General features: G+C 42.2%; 1 protein-coding gene across 2 annotated transcripts; it reads right to left on the reverse strand.

The window, feature by feature from the left end:
- Positions 1–2,771: 2,771 nt before the first annotated feature.
- Positions 2,772–20,507, reverse strand: LOC107390075 (RNA-binding motif, single-stranded-interacting protein 1). Of its 2 annotated transcripts, none has more exons than XM_015966587.3 (13): positions 20,209–20,507; positions 17,929–18,071; positions 14,792–14,850; positions 14,092–14,183; positions 8,334–8,491; positions 5,291–5,370; positions 4,661–4,776; positions 4,196–4,245; positions 4,029–4,113; positions 3,908–3,958; positions 3,248–3,313; positions 3,059–3,136; positions 2,772–2,982 (listed from the first exon to the last, which is right to left on the reverse strand). In XM_015966587.3, the coding sequence occupies exons 1-13, from the start codon at positions 20,257–20,259 to the stop codon at positions 2,911–2,913; spliced, it is 1,101 nt and encodes a 366-aa protein (XP_015822073.1). In that variant the 5' UTR covers positions 20,260–20,507; the 3' UTR covers positions 2,772–2,910. The 2 variants fall into 2 exon arrangements, with proteins under 2 accessions (XP_015822073.1, XP_015822072.1); XM_015966586.3 differs by having other exon boundaries at positions 3,248–3,358.
- Positions 20,508–23,247: the final 2,740 nt, after the last annotated feature.

The following is a 23,247-nucleotide window of genomic DNA, read 5'->3' on the forward strand; positions in this document are numbered from 1 at the left end:
AGACCGGCCATTATTTACCTCCGCTGACTCTGACACCGGCCAAAATTGGAGACCCGGCTTTTAATTGAATACCGGCCTGTATTAGAGGATTTACGGTATTTAATTAGTAGTACATGAATAAAATGATATATATTAAGGGAAAAATCTATTGCCAAACAAGTATTGCAACGACAAACCGTTTGATTCATTTAATCTCTTATTTTCAAAATAGACTCCTTGTAAAATGTTGATAATTTTTGTCATTATTGCCTTCTGTGATATTTTAGCTATCTAATATCATCTTTAAAGCTAAGGGTACATTACAACAAGTCTTCCAAAAAGTAAAACAAAAATACTACGAAGTCAAAGCTTCATTGCAAAATAGTATAAAACCAAGATGAATTACCCACTTCTTATTTCAATATCTTGCTGCAATTCCAAGTCAACCTACATTCACTTGGAGACCTCATTTTGCAATTTATTGCAAAATAAAGCAGAAGTTATGGAAATTCCTATGACTGCCAGAGTCAAAGTAATCAAAAAGTTTCAAAAACAGGACAGTAAGAGTTGTTCTTCAGGGGAAAGGGACGCTTTCACTCCACTGTTTGTAAGCGCATGTGGCACCAACATGGACAGCTGGAGTGTGAGTTTTGCTCCTCGTCTGGAGCTAGTGGCTTCCCGTAGAGTGGCACAACACTCTGCAGGGTACCATGGAGGGAGGGGGGGACCCATCTGCTTTGGAGAGGCCTGCTCACAGACGGCCACATCCAAGCAATTAGAGCATCCCCCTATATGCTCTGATACTCAAACCAACCATGTCCAGGCCATGAATGTTGTCAGCCATACCATGCGACAGTGATGGTTTAGTTCTGACCTGGTCGTCACCTCCTGGGTAGAAGCAGTCGTTCATATAACATTTAAACTCATCTCAAAAGAATATCGAAACAATAGAAAAATAAAAACAAATGGCTGAATATACAACCTGGGCAATTATGACCTAAAAATGTGTTTGTTTTTATTCAAAAATATCAAGAAATTAACAGAACAAACTTTTGGTGACAATCTAAAGGAAAAAAAAAACATTTCAGCTTCAAAACAAACATCACCAAGGGGGGGGGGGGGGGGGGGAACTGATTTCTTAAACTGTACACAGAGTTACCTTTGGTAATTGTGGCACAAAAAAACAGACACTTTCTCGTAGCTCTTTGAAAATCTCTTATTTCCTTAAGCTGTCTGTACAAAAATCTTCATAAGTTAGAACATTTCCACAAAACTTACTGAATGTTCAAGGTGATGGTAACATTTCTGAGCTGATGTTTGACCCAGATTATGGCACTTGGTTCAGACACCACTTAGCAGCATAAACCTCATGAGGACAGTATCACTCGTCAGTCCCAGGCATTACACACAAATCAAGTATTGTGGCCTTTACATTTCCTGCACATCCCACAGAATATGTTACTTTACACCGATCCAAAACAGAAAGAAACCATTTTAACATAACATAAAGCTTGGCTGTAGGTCTTAGATGATTTTAGATCAGCCTCTGGAATTAAATCAAGGCAACAAAACACAAAAGAAACGCATCGCTACCCCTGGTTAGGGCAACAAAATGCAAACATAAACTGAGGAAAATTAATATGTGTGTGTAGCCAGCTCCTGAGTGGGGTATTTGGTCTGGAGGGGTGGACTGGACTTGCTAACACGACTTAATAAAAGCAGAACAAAAACTCTGAGGTAGATTACTGGTCTGATCAGATCAGCGGAGAACACCATCAAATGTTTACTAATTATTAAGCATCATGTTTTAGACCGCTCTGCTCTTTGATATTTTTGTAGTTTTTCTTGCAATGAGAAATTGTGTGTGGCACTTGTTGGAAACCTTCCCTTTGCTCGTGTTTGCTACTAAAATCTAAGAAAACTGCACATTTACAAAAAGGCACATTTTCCAAAAACTGCAGAAGTTTGCGGAATCACTTACTTCCTGGTGAACGAGTCAAACGATGCCAGTTTTTAGGATGAGTCTTTGGTGAATATGGTTTGTTTACGATCAACAGAGTTAGGCGTGAACGTAAGAAGTTTATCTAAATTACCCTAAACTAAAACCTTCATTTGTTTTCTCAATCATGCAACAGTTTTTTTCCTGTTTCAATGTTTTTTGAATAAAATAGAAACTATTTCCCATTAAAATAACAAATATAACATAAAAGCAAAAAGGTGAACCCTGTAAAAAAATTCCCAAACTTACTTAACCCACAAAATTTAAACACTAAAACGCTAACATTTGAAAAGGCAGGATTACGAAATTATCTCCTTGAAGATGTCTGACCACAAATGTGGTATATTTACCTAAAAAACACACACAATCACAATAACCTTTTGTCCTAAATGTTGGTCTAAGTTTCCTTTCATCTTGGGAAACAAACAGTTTAAAAATGTAATTATCTTTTTAAATGTCAGGTTTTTTATGACATTCTGGTGTTTCATTAAAACTATTAAGGCAAATTTTAGTCAAACAGCAAAAAAAAAAAAAAAAAAAACAGCAAAATCATTCTGAAATTAAAACAAAGGAAAACCATTTACAGCAAAACAACATAACACACACACACACACACACACACACACACACACAGAGAACAAAAACAGTTTCGGGGGGAAAACAAACAAGACATATTTACTAAAACTAGTTACATGGTTATTTACTGCATTCTGTGGCAAATCCTTGTAAAAATAAAACATTTTCTAGTATGAAAATAAAACATTTTTGTTTTAAATAGTATATGAATCATTTAATGACGTCAGATAAAATCTCTGAAAATGAAGCCAGGAGAAAAGTGTCACTGATTTGCAAAACCTGCAGAAAAAAAAAGTAAAAATTCCTTAAAAGTCCACTGGGTCTGTAGACACGGTTGTCCAGCTGTTACCTCGGCCCTACTTGGTTTGTTGGTAGGAATACGGGGAATGGTTGCCAGATGAGTCTACTTGTGACTGCCCGCTGTTTTCCTGAAAGAGAATGTGGGGAAAAAAAATTAACTGCTGACATTTTTAAATGAAGACCAGAGTTTTTGTTTCTACCCACCTCCACAGGAACAGATGTGTGCATGTGTGCGTACTGTGGGATATATCCGCCTTGCACAGCTGTGTTAGCAGCCATAAACTGCAGACACAAAGAAACATGCAGAATATAATATCATAGTCTATAATTTTTATGAGTAAAAAAAAGTTGATTTTATTTTTTATTTGGAGGATTCCGTTCAGGTTCTCTCACCGTTCCTGCACCACCTAGTGTGAGGTGATTCATCTGCTGTGCGAGAGGGGTCATCATGGAAGTAGGCTGCAGTGACACAGATGGGTCAATAGAGGGCGATAGCACAGCACCCTTTAAAAACAAAAGGAGGTGGGCATGCACTGTGAATGATTAAAAGGCCAGTGTTTGTCTAGAAAGATAAAAAATGATTAAAAACATGTAAATACCACGACAGGAACTCCATCACATCTTAGTTTTAAACGCATCAACACATATCTGAATAATGACCCGTGCCTTTCAGAGTCAGATTAATCTGAAGCCCACCGTTGAGCAAGCTGTCTATAAGCATCTTGACTGGCTTGAACCATCAGGCAGTGTTTTCTCATCTGCTGGCTCATTCTCAAATTAAAAAAACAACTCCTCTCTCAGTTTTGAGCCATCTGTTATAAAATATTAAGCATCTGTCATTACAGGCACTCATTTCTAAAGAGTCTCCAAAGACATGGATTTTACATTCCTGCACAGACGGTTCAGTCCTTTAGTTTCACCTTATGGACGTATCGTCCATTCTGTGTCTGTTTACAGGAAAATGTCTCAGTTCTGTTGCAACCACAGAGGGAAATATTTTGGAAGAATGAAACTGATAATAAAAGAGAGAGAGGGAGGAGACGTTGCTCTTACAGGATGCTGCATGATGTAGGGTTGATGAGCCATCCAAGAAGCGTTCTGCATCTGCACAACAGAAAACCGATCAAATAATACCCTGAAACCCAATCGAACGGTTTGCTAGCTGAAGCCGAACCTGATACGCTGAAACTGGAGACATGTAGGGAGACATGGATGTTTGAGTGATCATCCTACTTGAGATATATGGAGCAGGGAAAAATCTGTGGACACAGAATTAAGTTAGAAATGAACAAGCAGATTAAATGGGACAGTAGGCCAACTGTGTGTGTTAATCCAGTTTACCCGTTTTGCATAGCAGCTGTGCTGGGGTCATATGTCAGGGTCATTCCAGCCTGGGACCCAATAAAACACAAATTTAGCTTCTCCACTTAATTATGCCGCTCCAAACAGCTAAAATAATCAGATAAAACAATTCTGCACAGATATCACTAAAGACTATTCATCTTTACTTTAAAATAATAATGTACAGTTTGTGCATCTTCAACTTCAGTGTTGAGAATAAGTGAAGCACGCATTTGCAGAAGGGCGAGTTGTTGGACAGCATGCCTTAGCTAAACCTATCGGATGTATGCATGGGACATTTATAGAGTCTGCAGGCAGGAGATCAGGTTTTGATACCTGAAACTCACGTTTGCACAAGCACACCTTTAAAACACTAACTGGTGACGATTAGGTCTGAGCAATCAAACAATAGTCAGCACAGGAGATCTCAGACTGGAAACACTGGTTGTCCCAGGTCCCACTTACCAGTCTGGAGTCACTGTCTCTCGCCCAGGCGCGGCCATTCTGACCAAATTTATTTTGACTTTGCCTCTTTTTCTGTCCTCCATCGGCAAACTTACACAACAGCGGTTCAGGAGGTGCTGGAGAGAGCAGAATGTAAAGTATGTCAGACGAAATAATGTCTTTAACATGGCAAAACACACACACACACACGCGCGCACACACACACAGGCCAAAGCCAGAGAGCACAGAGATGTTAACCAGCCTGGGAATTGAGACATGTAATTTGGCAGCTGTGGAGCAGTAATCCGCTCCCCTTCCTAAAGAAGGCAAGGCCAGCAGCGACTATTTCAGTCTGATAATCCAATTAAAAAGCTTAGAGAGGGAGTGGAGGCTCACAGAGCTGCTTTCTCTGGCTGCCTTTTGTTTTAGCTCTGCCACTTCAGGCTGAGTGCATATGATCTCTTCACCTCCAGACTCACCGACTCCTGTTGGATGCATTAATCATACAGACAAGCACTTTATCCCTCTGATATGGCTCCGCCCACTAACAGAGCTCCGACTGCAGCCCCACGCTTTAACACCTGCTTTCTTTTCATACCTTTAATGAACATTTCGGTGTTTAGGAGATAATTACGTGTGTTGCAGTCTTACCTGGTACACCTGCAGGTGTTTTGATGAACTTTCCATTAAAGTGAGAAATCACTGCCTCACATTTTTCTGTCGATTCCATCCTGCAAGGATGGAAACACACACACACAATAACCCCGTCAGTGATAACTCCAGAAACAAGAGCAAGCAGGTGCTTTCCTAAACCTGCTTCCTGTACACCTGGGTGGAAGTGCTTCTGTATCACAAAAAGATTTTATCAGCCTGTCCATACGGCGCTGCACGCAGCAGGTTGTGCAATGTACTTTGTCATTGTGCCAACACACACACACACACACACACACACACACACACACACACACACACACACACACACACACACACACACACACACACACACACACACACACACACACACACACACACACACACACACACACACACACACACACACACACACTAGCTTTTCTATGGCTCAGAATGATTTTGTTTTTCTGTCAGGTCAGTCAAATGTCAGGTTATTCAAGCTGCTAACCAGCAATACACAGAATTACTCAACTCTGTTTGAAACAATTTTAAAAATCACATTCATTCATGCCTGAACCCTCTTTCTCTTTTACCAACTATAAACACGTACAGCTCTGAGATGTTAGCAATAAACAGGTTTAAAGTGATGGTGTGTATTTTCCCTGATGGTAGGGGGCACATACCTAAATCATTGCAAGCCAGAGGGTATTTTTATGTTCCAGTAAAGCCTAGTTTATGCTTCTGCGTCGGTATGGAGACACGCAACGTCCTTGCAAGCCTGCTGGAGAGCCCTCGCAAGGACGGAGGGAGTCAAGCCCACTTTTCTAAACATCCGTCGAACAAGACGGAGAATGGTAAATGGCCTGTATTTGATATAGCGCCTTCTAGAGTCCTGGAACCCCCCAAGGCGCTTTACAACACAATCAGTCATTCACACACACATTCACACACTGGTGGGGATGAGCTACGATGTAGCCACAGCTGCCCAGGGGCGCACTGACAGAGGCGAGGCTGCCGAGCACTGGCGCCACCGGTCCCTCCGACCACCACCAGCAGGCAACGTGGGTTAAGTGTCTTGCCCAAGGACACAACGACAGCGACAGACTGAGCGGGGCTCGAACCTGCAACCTTCCGATTACGGGGTGAGCACTTAACTCCTGTGCCACCATCACCCACAGAATGCAAGCTTGTGATTAGTCAGGACAGCGCTTTTGTCAACAACACTGCCGTTGCCCTGTCAAAAACAAAGTTATCTAGCAGCAGACACGGAGCAGACTGAAGAATACCTCGGGGAAAAACTAAAACGTATGAACGTTTATTCACCCGTTTTATTTGCAGACGGAAATGACGGGAAGCGTGGGTTTAGAGATGGCGAGCGCATGAAGAGGTGGAGGAGGATGAGGGACAAATTTGTCCGTATTAAAAGGTCTCTGAAATACATAAACACAATCTCGAACCTGATACATGTCAGGATACCGCAGAACAACGCTATGCCCTCTGTTGTCTTGGTGGGAATTGCTTTGCAACACTCCCCTGGAGACGGAGGTCTGAAGGCTAAACTTCTTTGTCTGTGCGAGCGTGACGCTGACACAGAAGCATAAACCAAGCTTAAGATCTTACCAACGGATGACCATTAGGGTCAAAAATCCCTGGGAGTGCAACCTCCAGCAAAACAACAAGCACATCAGACACCCTTTCATCGCTGGTAATAAGTGAAGAGGTAAATGTGTAAAACAATGTTTATGAATGGTGAAAGTTTTGTTAGATTGTTACAAAACACTAAATGTGTTTTGTCCTCACAGGCTTCCCTAGAAGGATGCATGGCGTCACCCAGAGACTTGGGGTGTTTCTCAATGTCAAGGAACCTTGCCTTGATGTCTTGGCCCCGCCCCGGTTGCCTAGGAGATACGGCATCAGGAGCCGCCAAGACGTGTTCCAATCGGTTCCAATGTCCACGTTCTACCGTGGCGTGTGTTCTCCATTTGTTAGCCGTTTAGCTAGCTGAGCAAGGACACACGGGAGGTGTCTTGTAGCCTAGCCTAGGCCACAAATTACCCAGAATACACCGTGGTATTTTCAAAAGGACGGCGGATCAGAAGCCGGCAGCTACTTCAGGGACAATTTAAGTTTAAAAGTAAGTCAACTAATTTAAAATGTTTTTTTTTTATAGATCCAGATAAGGTATCTATTGTTGGTTAGTTGCAGCTTTGGTGGCTAGCGGGTAGTAACTCGCTTACATTTTAAATTTAATAAACATACACAATTTAAAAAGTAAAAAGCTCGTTATATATTTATATTGAAACTAATACATATAAAATATAACGTTATCTCCCATGTCACGTGACGTTACGTGACCGCCGTGGAAGCCGCGGTCACGTGATGCAAGTCTGTTCCATTTAACCGTTTTCTTTGACCAAGGAAGGACAGTGTCCTCGTAAGCAAGGCGCCTGGCCTGGAAAGACATCACCTCGCAAGGCCAGGCGCATTGACATTGAGAAACACCCCTAGACCCGCTTCCATGTTTTTTAGACATGATTCTTATGGTTAAACGTTACAAAGCCACCAATTATTTAACAACTGGGCATCATTTATTTGATTTTCCACTTTTCTTTGGATATTTTTAGAGTTTAACAGTAAAAACTACACATTTTCTTTTTAAGGAATATATTTATGTCCTTATCTTATTTTTACATGAGCAAATGCCCAAAAATAAGACTCAAACTAAAAGGTATTTTTAGAGCTTTTGGGATAAAATTAAATGACTTTCCTCTGCAGATTTTTATGCCTAAGGTTTTGAAAAGCTAAACTCCCATTCGTCTCATTTCCTGTCGCTGGCATTGCTTCTCTGGTCTTTTCCTGTTTAGGTCACAAACATCGTTGCACACACATTTCACACATTTCCTGCAAAGAAAACAACAAGCTAGCAAAATAGCAAGAGAAAGGTGTACATCGTTGTCAACAGAAAGTATTTATCCTTTCCACCTCGTGTAAATGTGGCACATTTCTTGTGTTTTTAGGATGGGAGTAAAGGTGCAACACTAGAAAAAGTCAAAAATCCCACCTTGCAAAGCCCACTCCTCTGCTCACTCCACCCGAGTCCCTTAAGATGCGCGTGGATATAACTTGGCCGAAATGCTTCAACATATTCTCCAGCTCTTGCTCATCCATAGACAACGGCAAGTTGGAGATGTATAGATTTGTTGGGTCTTGTTCTTGTTGCTGTATGATAAAAAGATAACAAGTAGACAGGTATGGCAATAAAGCATTAGCTAACATTGAAAACAGAGAGTAGACACATTAGATATGTGTGAAACAGGTGGAGAGAAAGGGGGATTTCCAGACACAGATAATGCCTCTCAGTTATTAAGTTTCATATAACCGACTTCAGTTTGTGCTGTTTGCATGTTCCAGTTGATCTTATAGAGCTTTTACTGTTCAGAGTTTCGGGTCTTAAAGGGTCAGTCACAAAAAGAGATTTACATGCAGCATGTGAAGACTCTTCAGCTGACTTCCTGCTGACATTAACAGCATCAGCAGAAACACGAGACACGGCCCGTCTCGTGGAGAATCCTTAATATTAATATTCATCAGTCTTGTGGTGTTTGGACTCAGCAAAAGATAAATTGCTACTAACAGCTAAACAGGACAAAGAAATCAACGTTTCACATTTAAAGGGCGTTGAATGAGCTCAATTAGAGCATGCACAGAAACGAAAAACTTCAAAATCGGAGTGTTTATTCAACTTCAAACAACGTTTTTTGAGAAAAAAAGACAGAAAGCTTAATTTATTTGTGTATATGCTGGAGATTAGGTTTTAAATCACCACAATTTTTGCAGTGTCAACAGCTCCCCTGGAGGGAAACTCCGATCTGATCCCTTCTCACCACCTTCCTCTTAAATAGTATCGAGAGAGCAGCTACTGAAAGGTCCCTAGGTCTAAGGAAAAACAGGAGAAGGAACTAAACAAGCTTCTGCAACACTGAGAATGTCTGTGATTAAGAAAAGGGTTAAACATAAACATCAAACTATGAGAGGATTTCTTCTGAAGCTGGTGGGGACATGTGCTAAAGGGCTGCTGCTTTCCCATGTTTCCCAAGTTTCCCATGAATTGTGCTTAATGCGATTAAAACATATTTACTTCCTTATTTAGTTCCAGAAACATAAACTAGCTCAAAATAGTTTTCAGATTTCATATTTAAATATTTACCTATCCCCACCTCATCGGAGGCCCAAGGTGTTGAACAGCACATAAAAACGAAAATAAAAACAACATAGTAGATAAAAGAGAGTAAAATTGATTAAAAAATAAATAGAAAAGTACAAGTAAAAGTTATTAAAAACCACACAGTACAAAAAGTAAAAATACAAAAGTCAGGGACAACGATGTTAGGGGAAAGCTAGTAGATAAAAGGGAGTTTTCAGGTGAGACAAACTCCCGTAGAGAAGTAGAGAAGGAGCTGGCTTCACTGCCAGTGGGAGCTCATTCCAGAGTGTAGGGGCCATTACTGAGAAGGCCCGGTCCCCCCTTGATCTGTTTAGAGCGGGGGACTTCCAGCAACTCCTGCTCAGCAGAGCAAAGGGCCCGAGTGGGGACATGCCGCTGCTACAGTTCAGCAAGATATGGGGGAGCACTGCCCTGCAGCACCCTGAACACATGGAGGAGGATCTTAAATCCCGATAAAACACCGGGAGCCAGTTGTGCAGTAGTGGCTTGACTCAGTCCAGCGTACAACGCATAACAGTAGTTGATGCGGGGCAGTGTGTACTACTGTTTCCAGATGTTTTGTACAACTCTGTGTTGATGCTCATTTATTACAAAGATTAAAGTTGGGGTCTGTAGCGTGATGTCATCAAGGGGCCCCTACTCCCCCCTCGTACTGCGCCCACGCACACAAATAGCCTTGTAGAGCTAATGGACAAGTGTTATTTTTGATACGTTCCTTCTCAGACACACCTGATTCTAAATGATGAATTATCTCCTCCTTCGGGTTCTGCAGAAGCTGACATGTGATAATCGCTTGTTTTAATCAAATATGCAGAGTTCAAGCAGGGAAACATCTGAAACCAGCATGAATCTAGCACTAGCGATGCTAGCACACCCCACTAATGCTAAAACAGTCTAAAGCCTGGTTCATGCTTCTCCGTCAGCTCCGCAAGGGACAGACACGCACGGATTGACGGAAGTGTTTTGCTCTCATAATTCTCCGTCTCCTGGGGAGTGTTGCAAAGCATTTCCCCGGCAGGACAACAGAGGGCGTAGCGCTGTTCTGTGGTATCCTGTCATGTATCGGTCCAAGATAGTGTGTTTATATTGTGTTTTTTTCTATATAAGAGACTTTTTAACACAGACAAATTTGTCTCTCATTCTCCTCCATCTCTTCATGGGCTCCCCGTCTCTAAACCCACGTTTCCTGTCATTTCCGTCCACAAATAAAACGCTTGCTGTGCATCTTTTCACTCCTCCAGTCACGGGGGAATTAAACGTTCATATTTTTAGAGTTTTTTCGCGAGGTATTCTTCAAGCTTCTCCGTGTCTGCCGCTAGTTATCCTCGGCTCTCTTTTATGTTTTTGAAGGCGCAAAAACCGGTGGTGGTGTAGATGACAGCAGCGTCCTGACCAATCGCAAGCTTGCATTGTCCGTCTCGACCATCGACATATAAATATTGGACAATGGGTTTCCAAAGACCCCAATAACACGTTTTTGAGGAGAAATGGGAGGTGGCCACCACCACCATTTTGACCGTGTCACAGGTTCCGTCAAGCCCAGACAATTCCACAAAAGGGAAGAGAGGTGGAGCTGAGGGTGGGGCTGTAAGGCTGGGATCAACTGACGACACCCGTTCGAACTAGCTACAAGCTAACCTGAAGCTAACCCAAAGCTAATGCGGAGGTGGGAGCTAAGCTAACGGAGGTAGCAACCTGGCTACAACCGGAGTTAACTACTGTGCACAACACCAGAGCTTCTGAGTCAGAGATACGCCGGGCTGACCGCTGGGTAAAACCGGGTGGAATACAGAGGTCTCCCAGAGCTCCACAAGCCGGCAGCCGCACAGCAGTCAGGGGCCGCGATCAGGCAGAGATGCGCTGAGCTGCGGGGAAGGGAGAACCGGGTGGAATACAGAGGTATCCCGAGAGCTCCACAAGCCGATAGTCGTAACCCAGCTCCACCAACATGTTATATTTCAACCCATTTTCTAAAGTGCAGCATTATGTTAAATGCACTGGGGTTTACCCTATTACATTTACATTTCATGGTTAAACAGTACATGTTAAAATCTAAGCTCAGCTCGGCAGTGACCTAAAATACATAAATACAATAAATAAATATAATTTTACTTACTGAAAAAAATGAAGTGGAGACTCCTGGCAATTAATGCCACAGCAAGTCATTTTGTCCAACAATTGCACAAATAATATCCGAAACAGAATACACAAACACAGAGACTCAAAATCCCGGAGCAGTTTCCAAGCCAGACCGAGGCTCTACTGAGGCCTTTCCACGTGGGTCTGATGCTCATTAATTACACAGACTTTTAGGCTTTTAATACACTTAAACAGAAGAGTGAGAAAAAAAAATTCACCCCCCTCAGAGTTGTCATGAGTGTAAACTAGATCATTTAAACCAAAAACATGTTTTGGTACCAGGCTGTAAACATGTTTATTTCTGCAGTGAAATTGGTATTTTTAAACATGGGAGTCAATGAGGATTTGCTCGCTTCTGACAACAGCCCCCAGCGGATGAGGGTGGAACTGCAACTTTTGGTACTTCAGGGATTGCTTCAATTTTTGAGCCGCTTTGTGGGGGCTTGGTCTCGACTGACGGATGTTTAGAAAAGAGAGTTGACTCCGTCCGTCCTTGCGGAGCTCTCCAGCAGGCCCGCAAGGACATTGCGTGTCTCCGCACTGACGCAGACAGAGAAGCATGAATCAGGCTTAACACAACAGTCCAGTGAATCGTAAGGTTGAAAGCTACGCTAATACGTTAGCTCCAAGACACAAAAGGTAAATCCCTTTTGGTTCCTCTCCCTCAGTTAGCTTGAAGTTTCAAGACTGACATTAAGGTCAAGTTAGCATTCAAGCTAGGTTGGTGTGCTAAGCAAACTGTGGGTCAGTGTGTCACCCCTTAGTGCATGCTGGGTACTGGAGTGCATTCTTGTTGATTGACAGCTCTATCGGCCGACGCTCTGGCTTCGCGTACATTATTTGTTTTGTTGTAGAGGCCAGAGTGGAGGTTTAGGGAAAATATAAAAAGATTACCAACTTTATACCAGAACAGGGTCAGATAGTCACATTTAAGCATTGCTGAAGTTACTTTAACAATGTTAAACTACATACCCCTGCTTCAGCATGACAGGATTAAAACACTAATAAGAATAATTTAAAGAGCAAGTCACCCCCTACCAGAGTATTACTCCACTCCCACTTCCTGTTTTAAAAATGCAACAAATGCTGTTGCCTAGCAGACCGAGAAGGCGAAGCTGCTAACAAATACACACACACACACACACACACACACACAGAGAGAGAGAGAGAGACATTGTGACATCATATGGTACCAGCTAATGTTCTAGTTAAAATTTAAATTATAAGAAAAATGCACTCAAGTGCAAAACTATTGACTACATGTGTCTGCAGCGCGATTAGACACGCATTTATATAGTGTATCAGAAAAAAAAGTTGATTTGGGGGTGACTTGCTCTTTAACAGTTTTTAGGCAAATCTTTCATCTTCTACCAAATCTTTCCAGGACAAGAAAACCCGATATAATACGAACATTTCATTATATAAGATTAACAGCAAAGAGAAACACAATATCAGGTAGAAAAATCTAAGAATATTTGTAAAAGTAGTTTGAATTTTTATGTACAGGACCTTTCTTCATAACTCAACTCAGTGAGTCAAAAAGAGCCTATAGACCAGGGGTGCCCAATCCTGGTCCTGGAGGGCAGGTATCCAGCATGTTTTAGTTTTAACTCTGCTTCAACACACCTGATATCAATCAGCAGGTGATTAGCAGGTTTCTGCAGAGCCAGATGAGCTGCTGAGCAGGTGAGACGCAGGGATCACATAACTCCGGTCTTACAAGCTCTTCACTGGCTCCCGATCACTTACAGGATTCAATTTAAAATGCTACTGCTCTGTTTTAAGGCACAACACAATTTGGCCCCTCCCTATCTGTCAGAACTCTTAAACACTCATGTCCCCCAAAAGAAACTTGCGATCATCCTCTCTACGTCTCTTATCTGTTCCCAGTGTAGGCTGAAGTCCAGAGGCGACAAGAGCTTTTTCTGTGGCCGCTCCCAAGCTCTGGAACAGCCTTTCCCTACAGATTAGGTCTGCTAACAGCCTTTCTACCTTTAAGTCTCTTTGAAAAACCTACCTTTTTACCCTTGCTTAAAAAAACAACTGATTTCTTCGTTCATTTATTTTACATAGGGTCTACTGGATGTTTCTCAATGTTTTATCATTTTATTTTGTACTGGTTGTCTGTGTACAGCACTTTGTGCAATCTCTGATTGTTGGAAATGTGCTATATAAATAAACTTGACATTGACATTCAACTACTGAATCAAGTATGTTGGAAGAGGAACAACCATAAAACCTGCTGGGTACCGGCCCTCCAGGACCAGGATTGGGCACCCTTGCTATAGACCAATAGTTGTGCAGCCTACACCCTTACAGCCAAGGATTCATGTCGTGTTATTGAAATCTACGAGGATTAGGTTTAAACTGCCTGCCCAGCCCGCCAGAAGAGAGCGGTGTTACTGGGTGACCTGCATGTATTTGATATCCGGATTAGTCCGTAATGAATCCTTACCTTTGCCATCTGAGCTTGGACTCCGGTGCTCTTCAGGGCAGCCACGGCCTTCTGAGCTGCAGCGGGGCTGTCGAAGTCTACAAAACCATATCCTGAGGAGAAAAGAGACACAGTTACAACAGCCCAGGCCCAGGTCAGCCTTTTGTCCTGTGGGGTACACCTTCCAATACGGTCAGGGTGTTGGGTCACTCTGTTACTAAAGACTTGCCCTGTATCCCTTTTGGCTACAGTTTAAAGATTTCCTTTGGGAGAAACAGAAACTTTCCTGAATATAGAACTACACAAAACCTCGCTGAGGTGTATTTATAATCCAGCAGAGTGTCACAAGATCTTTATTGGTGTCTCCACACACTGACGGCCTCTGATTAACTGGTGTCTTTGTAATCCTGAACAGCGTGACACAGCAATGACTTAATCTCAACGCTCCTGCTGAAAACCAGAGTCCCCCTTCGTCAGGATGAGGAGTCAACTGGGACTGGACCGAGTCCAACTATGTCACTCTGCAGGCCACTTCTTCCAAGGAAGCATTACTGAATGTGACACACACGCACACACACACACACACGTGCTCTAAGCAGCCTGGTTCCTGAACTGAAACCAACTGAAACCACAGACCTGCTCAATCATTTGACATGCTCCAAGAGTTTGGGTAAAAGTGAAGTTTTCTTTTCCACAGAGGAACGATGAATGAGAGACACACCTTTACACTTATTTGTAGTCTTGTCCATGATGGCTTTCGTCGATACTATTTTACCATACCTAAGGGAGGGAAAGAAAGAAGTATTGTGAGTAAGGGCTACAAACAAGGCACAAGCAGTTAATTATAAAACACACACAGGGAGAATTGAGCAATGATCCATGACATCACTGCAAAACTATGAGAAACAGGAAGTGGTTTCTAAGTGGAGCTGAAAGCCCCAGAATGTGTACAAAACACTGATCTCAGCCAGCAGAGCTACTTTGATCTAACGTTATTTACAAAAAACTCTATAGGGAGAAACTTCTACAAATATTGTTTTCATCCTTTGAGGTGACTTATCTAAGAAAAATGGGCGTATAATTCCATTTTATATATATTTAAGCATTTGTGGGGTTTTATAATGTACGAGCAAACAATAGCTAAAAAAACCACTGATGTTGTTTAGGTTGTTGCTATGGTTTCAACAGGAACATTAAAGACAACATAGACCAAAGGAACGCGCTCACGATTACCTCTATAATAACAACTGGCATCTCCAGGAGGACCACAATCACAGGTAAAAGTAAAGACAAAAATAGTTTAAATTATAAAATAAAAAATCTTAAATTAGCTTTTTTATTCTAATTTCCATTGCACTAACTAATTTGAAATTGTTTAAGGAATCACAAAAGGAATTTAGTAGATTTCTTTTCCTCAAAAGTTGATAAATTAGTGAAAAATTGTGTTTTTCTAAACAATTGTCTGTCTTTTGATCTGGATTATCACCTAGATTACAAACCACATTGTACTTTACAACCTGGACATTTCATCTGAGGGTTACAGGAGAGGACACTCAACCAGGTGAAAGAGCTTGAACTTTTGACCTTTCTTTAAACATTTTTTGTACGTTCTTGCTGTGTTTGTCTTCAAATTCCATTTTTGGTTCTTTTTTAAACACAGATAAGGTTTTTCTTTACCTAGCTGATGTTTCGTTTGCGGCTGCAAACATCCTCAAAGCTGACGCTGATGGTGGCGTCACTTCCTACTCCGCGTATCCGCGGGCAGCCTGTGATATGCATATTTAGCCATGTTGAGCCCAGCATTAAATTATAGTGCTGTGACCTTTTTTATATCCATCTTCTGAAATCCATGGTCCACACTTTTATCACTTCAAGGCTGGATTACGCTAACTCCTGCTAATATGGCATCAGTAAAGCAGCTCTTTCTAGACTTCAGCTGGTCCAGAATTCAGCAGCTAGGTTCCTGACTGGAGCTGACAAACGACAACACATTTCTCCAATTCTGAAATCTCTCCACTGGTTGCCCGTGCAGTTCAGGATAAATTTCAAAATTATGCTTCTAACTTGCAAATCCTTGAACCATCAAGCTCCTCCATATCTGTGTGAACTTGTCCATTACTACAACCTGCCACATGCTCTCAGGTCTGAAGATAAGCTCCTCCTAGCTGTTCCGAATGCACGTTTAAAAAGCCGTGGAGAAAGGGCTTTCTCTGTCTGTGCACCCAAGCTGTGGAACGCATTACCACTGCTAGTGAGGCTAGCACCAACAGCTAGCATTTTTAAATCACACTTGAAAACTCACTACTTCAACCTAGCTTATACAACATAATTATGAACCTCACTTACATCTGCACTGTTTAAAAATGGACTTCACAATATCAACTTCCGTACTATTGAGGTTCTTTTTTAAAATGTTTTTCTAATTTTTTTATTCTCCCTGTGTCTTATTGATTTTTAGCTGTTAGTTTTGGGAATTTTGTTGTTTTTCCTTTTTATCTGTGTTCGACATGTTTGTATAACGCCGGTTTAATTAACTAACATTTTTAGTGTACAGCGCCTTGTTTGGTTGTAATGCCTTGTGAATGCGCTTTATAAATAAAATTGGATTGGATGGATTGGATTGGATATCTGCACATAGGATCTATGAAATATGTCCTCTGCCCTTTGTAAAGGCCAATCATGTGGGTGTCGTTAATTTAACAAAAAACATATTTACTACCAACTATAATGTGCCAAATAGAAAGAAGCCGTATCGCATAGTGTGTTTTGAAGACAACTGCCCAAATCATCAAGTTAAAAGTTTTTGCTGGAACACAAAAAACATGTTTTTCTTTACTTAAAGCATGCAAAAATTATTTCATGATGCTTTTTTAAAATTTACACTTCTCAAAGTAGGCCTTGAATAGGCGTATTAGTAAAATTTGTATCATAAAAATTGATCATCTACATCAGGGGTCCCCGATCCTGGTCCTGGAGGGCCAGTATCCTGCATGTTTTAGGCCTAGTCCACATGTAGCCGGGTTTTTTTTAAAAAACGAATATCTGCCCCTCCAAAAACTTGCATCCACACCACCTCGTTTAAAAAAAAACTCTGTCCACACGTACCCGGATAAATACGTTGTTAAGGACATGCCAGACCTGTAGGCGGCAGTACTTCCCCCGTTCTTAACCACGTCCTTCGTCTGTGGTCTTCCACAAGGAGCAGTAATTCCGCTTGCAAAAACAAACAAGCAAAAAGCGCTTGGACAATTGATAAAGCGAGCACAGCTCTGAGGGCATCCATGCTGTCGGCTAGTGTAAACACAGGTCGCACACGTGATGTCAGCATTTTTTTGTCACGGAAAGTGACGTTGCGGACCTTAAAACTCCAGTTTTGTCTGTCCACACACAGACATCCAAAACGGAGATAACGCAGATCTTCACTTTGGCCGGAGTTTTTAAAAAGATCCGTTTTCGTGTGAAAAAACTCCGTTTTCGTGTGGATGACAGGCCAAAACGTAGAAAAATATCTACGTTTTGGCAGATCCCCGGCTACGTGTGGACAGGGCCTTAGTTTGAACTCTTCTTCAACACACCTGATTTCAATCAGCAGCTAATTAACAGGCTTCTGCAGAGCCTGATGAGCTGCTGCACAGGTGTTTCAACCACTGAATCAAGTCTGTTGGAGCAGAAAAACCACAAAACCTGCTGGATACCGGCCCTCTAGGACCAGGATTGGGGACCCCTGATCTACATTAACAGCCTGCCTGGAGTTGCACAAAATCCCTCAGGGGGGCACAAATGGTCCCCGATGACCAAAAGACACTCATCTATCAGGTAGATCATTATCTGATGACGTCAAGAATCAGTTGGACTCACGGCTGACACAGCTTGACCAGGTCTTGGTCTGTGGTTGAAGGCAGAAGGCCTCGGATGTAGAGGTTTGTCTTGCTGAGTTGGTCCCAGCCTCCAGTGCTGCTGATGTTGTTGGTGCTCGGACTGGGCGGAGCCATGGGGTGTGGCTTAACAGGGGGCAAAAACATGTCGGCTTTAACTCACAGCTAAAAGGATCATGGATGTAATTTATGTACTTAAAGAGCAAGTTTCCCCCAAATCAACTTTTTTCTGATAAACTATATAAATGTGCAGACACATGTAGTCAATAGTTTAGCACTTTAGTGCATTTTAGTTAAAATTTTAATTTTCTGCCTAAAACTGTCAGTGTTGTGCCGTTGTCAGGTAAAAACTCTGCACTGCATTTGAATTTTAATCTGCCATCGCTATTGGCTAAGAGGTACCTTAGAACGTTAGCTGGTACCATATGATGTCACAATGTTGTTGCAAGCCTGTGTGTGTGTGTGTGTGTGTTAGCGGCTCCACCCTCTCAGTCTGCTATGCAACAGAATTTGTTGTATTTTTCAAACAGGAAGTGGGACTGGAGTAATACTCTGGTAGGGGTGACTTGCTCTTTAAATTGTGCCAAATGCACCAAACTGGGAATTGTCTTACCAAAACACATTTATTGTCATGATGAAAATTTTTTTAATCTTTAAGGACGTGCACATGTGAACTCTAGTTAAGGGTGGGAATAGTTCTAGTGAGCACTGAGTAACAATCCATATCCCACTTAAACGGTCAGCACAAAGGGGTCCACAGGGACCTGCAGCACTGACATCAGATTATATTAATGTCTCAGTGCATCTGGTGATCGATTAATCAGCCCAGTCTTTGTGTTGCTGTGCTTGGCTTTTCTTTGAACCCAAACACTCATAGCAAGAATTTAAACTCCTCCATCTGACATTCCGGGTGAGCGAAAGCCAGATTTCCTAATCTGACAGAATTTTCCCCTTCAGGGATTTGTCCCCCTCCTTACTATCTCACACTGATTATCTCCAGAGTTAACCCCCTTCCCTTTCTCTGATGAATCCCAAGCCAAGAGGAAGCTGATGGTATCCCAAGCATGAAGCGGTGACAGGACTGAGCAACCCAAGTCGGGACTTCAGCCTAGAGGATCTTCTCCTGTGACCGACTGGTCAACTGCCGCACATGCCTTCAGCACAAAACAAGTCTGACCAACTGCTTTTGTTTTGAGCTGATTAGAGGCTAAAGAAAATGCAAATTTGCCTCATCAGACACCTGCAACAGCAACAGTTGCAAGTGTTTTGCTGGAATTGTGATAATTTAAAATAAATGTAACTCTCATCTTCTTAAAAATTAGTTTCTTGGATTATAGAGGCAGAATAATGACGGATTATTCACATTATAGTGTTGACCACAAAGTGAGTTCTTAATCTAGAAATACACTACAGTTATGTTGATTTTTGTTCATTTAAATCACTGATGCATTTATGAAAGCAGCAAATTCTGGAAGCTAAACAACTAGTCCTAAAAGAGTTAGCAAAACTTTCAGATTAATTACAACGACCTTCACTTTTAAAAACAATCAGAAAGTTGGGCCCCAGTTTATTTACGACTCATGACTGACATTTTTCTGCACCCGGGAGACTACGAGAGATTTTTGCTTTCATGCATCTGCCTGGCTGCTCCGAAGCAGAGATGGAGAGAGGGTGGCATCTTATCAGCAAGCTCCAGACCAGCAGAGCAGCCACAGTCTCTCCGGAAATATACACAAGGTTTCCAGTAAGAGGCCTCGCCCATGAAGCTCTATAGCCAAGGGCCAACGCCATGAGTAGGGCAGGATCATCGGCAGGATACATATAACCACACAAATGTAAAATCTACATTAGATTTGGAAAAATCCTAATAATATAAGCAGAAAGAGACTTTATTAATAGTGTTTACTGAACACTGAAACACCAAGGGGGGAAATGAATGGTTTGAAACTAATGTTGATGAAACTGAAACCTTAAAAAAACAAAGGATAGTCTAAACACAGCTTATTTTTGTTTAAATGGTATCCAATCAGTGGTGGAAAAAAAGATCACGTGTAATAAAAAAAACATTAGGTTTGATGTGATGGGAAGCATGTCTTTCAGTGTTTGTGTCTATCCTGGACCACTGTCTGAGCAGCAGGGATTCTCATTATTAATGGTGGATGACGTAATTGGAGCTCGCGCTGGGAAAAAAAACAATTTTAAGACGTTTGAAGTTCACTAGAGCGTCCCAAGACCGTGTTTCATCAAATGTTCATTTATTTACCTGTTTTCGATACGAAGTCCTTAGCGGGTTTCCAGTATTAGCAAAAATCATTCTCACACAGTATAGGTCAGTTTTAAAGGTAACAAAAACGTCACTAAACACATGAAACTCCACGTCTAGGAAGTTATCAGCTGGAAAATATCCTCTTTAATCCACTAAAAGGAGAAAAATGACGTTTCTGTCCATACTTGCTGAGTAAATATCCTTGTTATCGACTACCAGGTAATTAAAAAGCTTCGTAAATTGTCACAACTTCGGTGGCCCAGCCCTATTTGTCCAACTGGCGGCTTCATTGAACTGCAGTCACCGCTGCCCGTACCGACGACGCTGCTACCGTGGGATGAACCATTTCGGTTCTTTTGTAGGGGTGTCCTCATTTGAAAGGTCGCCAAAAATAAAAGCACTCTTGTAATTTCATTGTCATTAATCATTTCAAAACATTTTAGTAGCTTAAAATGTATATAATGAGGTTACTTGTACGTTTTACTGCCATTTAGAATAAAAGCAAATACATGGACATGCCGTCTCCCCCTGTGATGTTGGTTTGAAAGAGGATGCATACCAAACGTTCCAGCGTGTCTCAGGTGGTCCTGGATTTGATGGCTTGTGTGGTGTTCACGCAGGAAGAACAAAAATATAATAAATACCATTGTTTGTGATCGCTTTTTGACAAGTGCAATGGTATCTCATTAGCATGTTGTGGGAAAAACGTTGAAGGAGCATACTTTTCTGTGCTTTCTTGAGGTGTAACCTGTTTATTTATTAAATCAATTAATTGCAATCATTAGATTTTTTTCCCCCAGACATGCCTGGAAAGAAACTGGCTGCTTTTTTGTATTTAAGTTCCAAACCTCCCCTGGAGACAGTCTCATCCCCTTCCATTTAAGTGTGCACTCATGCACATTCATTTCTTTGATTAAAATTCCCTTCCCATCATCTACCACCAATCAATATGAATTATTTTTTTAAATAGCAGTTTTAGTGAATTGTTTAATTCTGTCCTGACAAAAAGACGTTGGCATCCGTGACCTGAAACTATAAAGTTCCAAGTTAAAGCCCCAATAGTCCCAATAGTCATCATCACACACTGTTGAAAATCCATCTCCACATTTGACCTGCCATCCCTGTGGGGAGCGGTGAGCTGCAGCTGTGGCTGGGCTCGGGAACAATTTGGTGGTTTAAACCCCCAATCCAATCCAAAACAGGTAAGAAATACAGATAACTCAAACCAGTGTAACCGAGCATTCCAGAAAGAGACGGGAGAAGATATAGGATCGTTGCTCAAGAAAAGGATGATAACCGTGAACTCTCAGGGTCAAGCTTTATTTAACGGCACCATTAACAACTCTGTTCCAAATTCTTTTTTTATCTTTCTTTTCTCTCTCCAAACATCACATCCTGTCAGCAGCACCTTCAAAATAAAAATCCCACAAAAGTGGGTTACATGTCTCCCCCACACAAAAAACGTCCACGTTTCCAAACAACAACAACAACAAAGAAACATGAAAAGAAAGAGAGGAGAAAAAATATTAATAATAAGTCAAAACAACATCAAAAACAACAACACCCCCACCCCCCCATCAACTGCAATAAAGCATAACAACTCACAACAAAACATCATACACAAATCCCCCAACAAGGGCCCATCACCAGAAAAAAACCTCAGAACCCAAAGTTTTTTTTATTTTTTCGCAACAACAGTCAATAAGTGACAAAGTTCTTAAACCAACCCGGCGGTCGAACAGCCCTTCCCGCACGTGAAACAGTCCGAGATGACCCAACCCTCATCACCTCGTCCCCCAGCCGCGAGGATGCGTCCAACGTGGGACACAGGCGGACCCCTGAGGGTGGGACAGGATCAAACCCAAAGTGTATGGTTTCAACCAATCGTAATGAACCACTTGGGGGGTGCTCCATCATTGAGGAGGTCACCAATGCGATACACATGACCTGCTACCCCTTCTGAGTCCAACACACCTAAGACCTTGAAGGGACACCTCCAATGGGGAGCCAGTTTCTTCCTATCCTCCCGAGGGTTATGAAGCCACATGAGACCCCCCGTCGAGTATGACTGATGGCGGGTACTGGTGTCGTGATGAAGTTTTTGTTTCTCATGAGCCACTGCTGCATTTTGCCTCATGTTGGCAAAGGCCACCTCCAACCGATCCCTCATAGCCGACACAAAGTCCGCATGTGACAGGGGAAGATCAGAGGGCACTGCCTGCTTCGGAACCAGCACATCCACCGGAACACGAGCCTCCCTGCCGTGGATCAGATAGTAAGGAGTGTATTCCGTGCTTGCATGCACGGTCGTGTTGTATGCGAAAGCTACTTGCTTCAAATAATCGTCCCACTCACCCCCACAGGACAACAATGACTTAGCCAGCTGATCAATGAGCGTACGGTTAAACCGTTCCACCATACCATCTGACTTGGGATTGTATGGCGCAGTACGCGTTTTATCAATGTCCAATAATGTACACAGTCGTTATATAATCTCCACTTTAAACTGTCTACCCTGGTCACTGTGAACAGTTTCAGGGATGCCATGTAACAGTATATAGTCTTCAAACAAACACTGAGCCACGGAGTGAGCAGCTTGGTCCAACAGAGCATACAGGTTGACAAATTTAGAGAAATAATCCTCTATCACCAGCACATATCTACACCCCTTTGATGTCACTGGGAGTTCCAGATTGTCCATAGCAACCCTCTGAAAAGGGCAAACAGATTTCAAACCTCCCTTCGGGGCATGATGTTTCGGCACAGGACTCCTGCGAGTCTGACACGGAACACACTGCTCGCACCACTGGCGAATGTCCTTGAGCATAGATGGCCAGTAACAGAGGCCTCTATCCCGCTCCCACACTTTTTCAGCAGAAAAATGTGCCGCTACTGGACCGCTGTGCAACTGATACAAAATGTCAGGGACCAGGAATGCAGGTACGTCCACCTGATACAGTGCTTTCCCTACCGGAGAAGAGTTCACAGTTCGGCACAACAATCCATTCACCAGTGACAACCTCGGGAACTCAGTCC

This window comes from Nothobranchius furzeri, chromosome 14 (assembly GCF_043380555.1).
Source record: "Nothobranchius furzeri strain GRZ-AD chromosome 14, NfurGRZ-RIMD1, whole genome shotgun sequence".
In the NCBI taxonomy this organism is placed as follows: Eukaryota; Metazoa; Chordata; class Actinopteri; order Cyprinodontiformes; family Nothobranchiidae; genus Nothobranchius; species Nothobranchius furzeri.

Coding starts and splice junctions, on each gene's coding strand:
- LOC107390075 (XM_015966586.3), bottom strand. CDS start 20,259: ATGATTTTTGCTAATACTGGAAACCCGCTAAGGACTTCGTATCGAAAA. Junction 4,114..4,195: donor ACAGCTGCTATGCAAAACGG/GTAAACTGGATT, acceptor CTGTGTCCACAG/ATTTTTCCCTGCTCCATATA. Junction 3,359..3,907: donor CCTACATCATGCAGCATCCT/GTAAGAGCAACG, acceptor TTGTTTTTAAAG/GGTGCTGTGCTATCGCCCTC.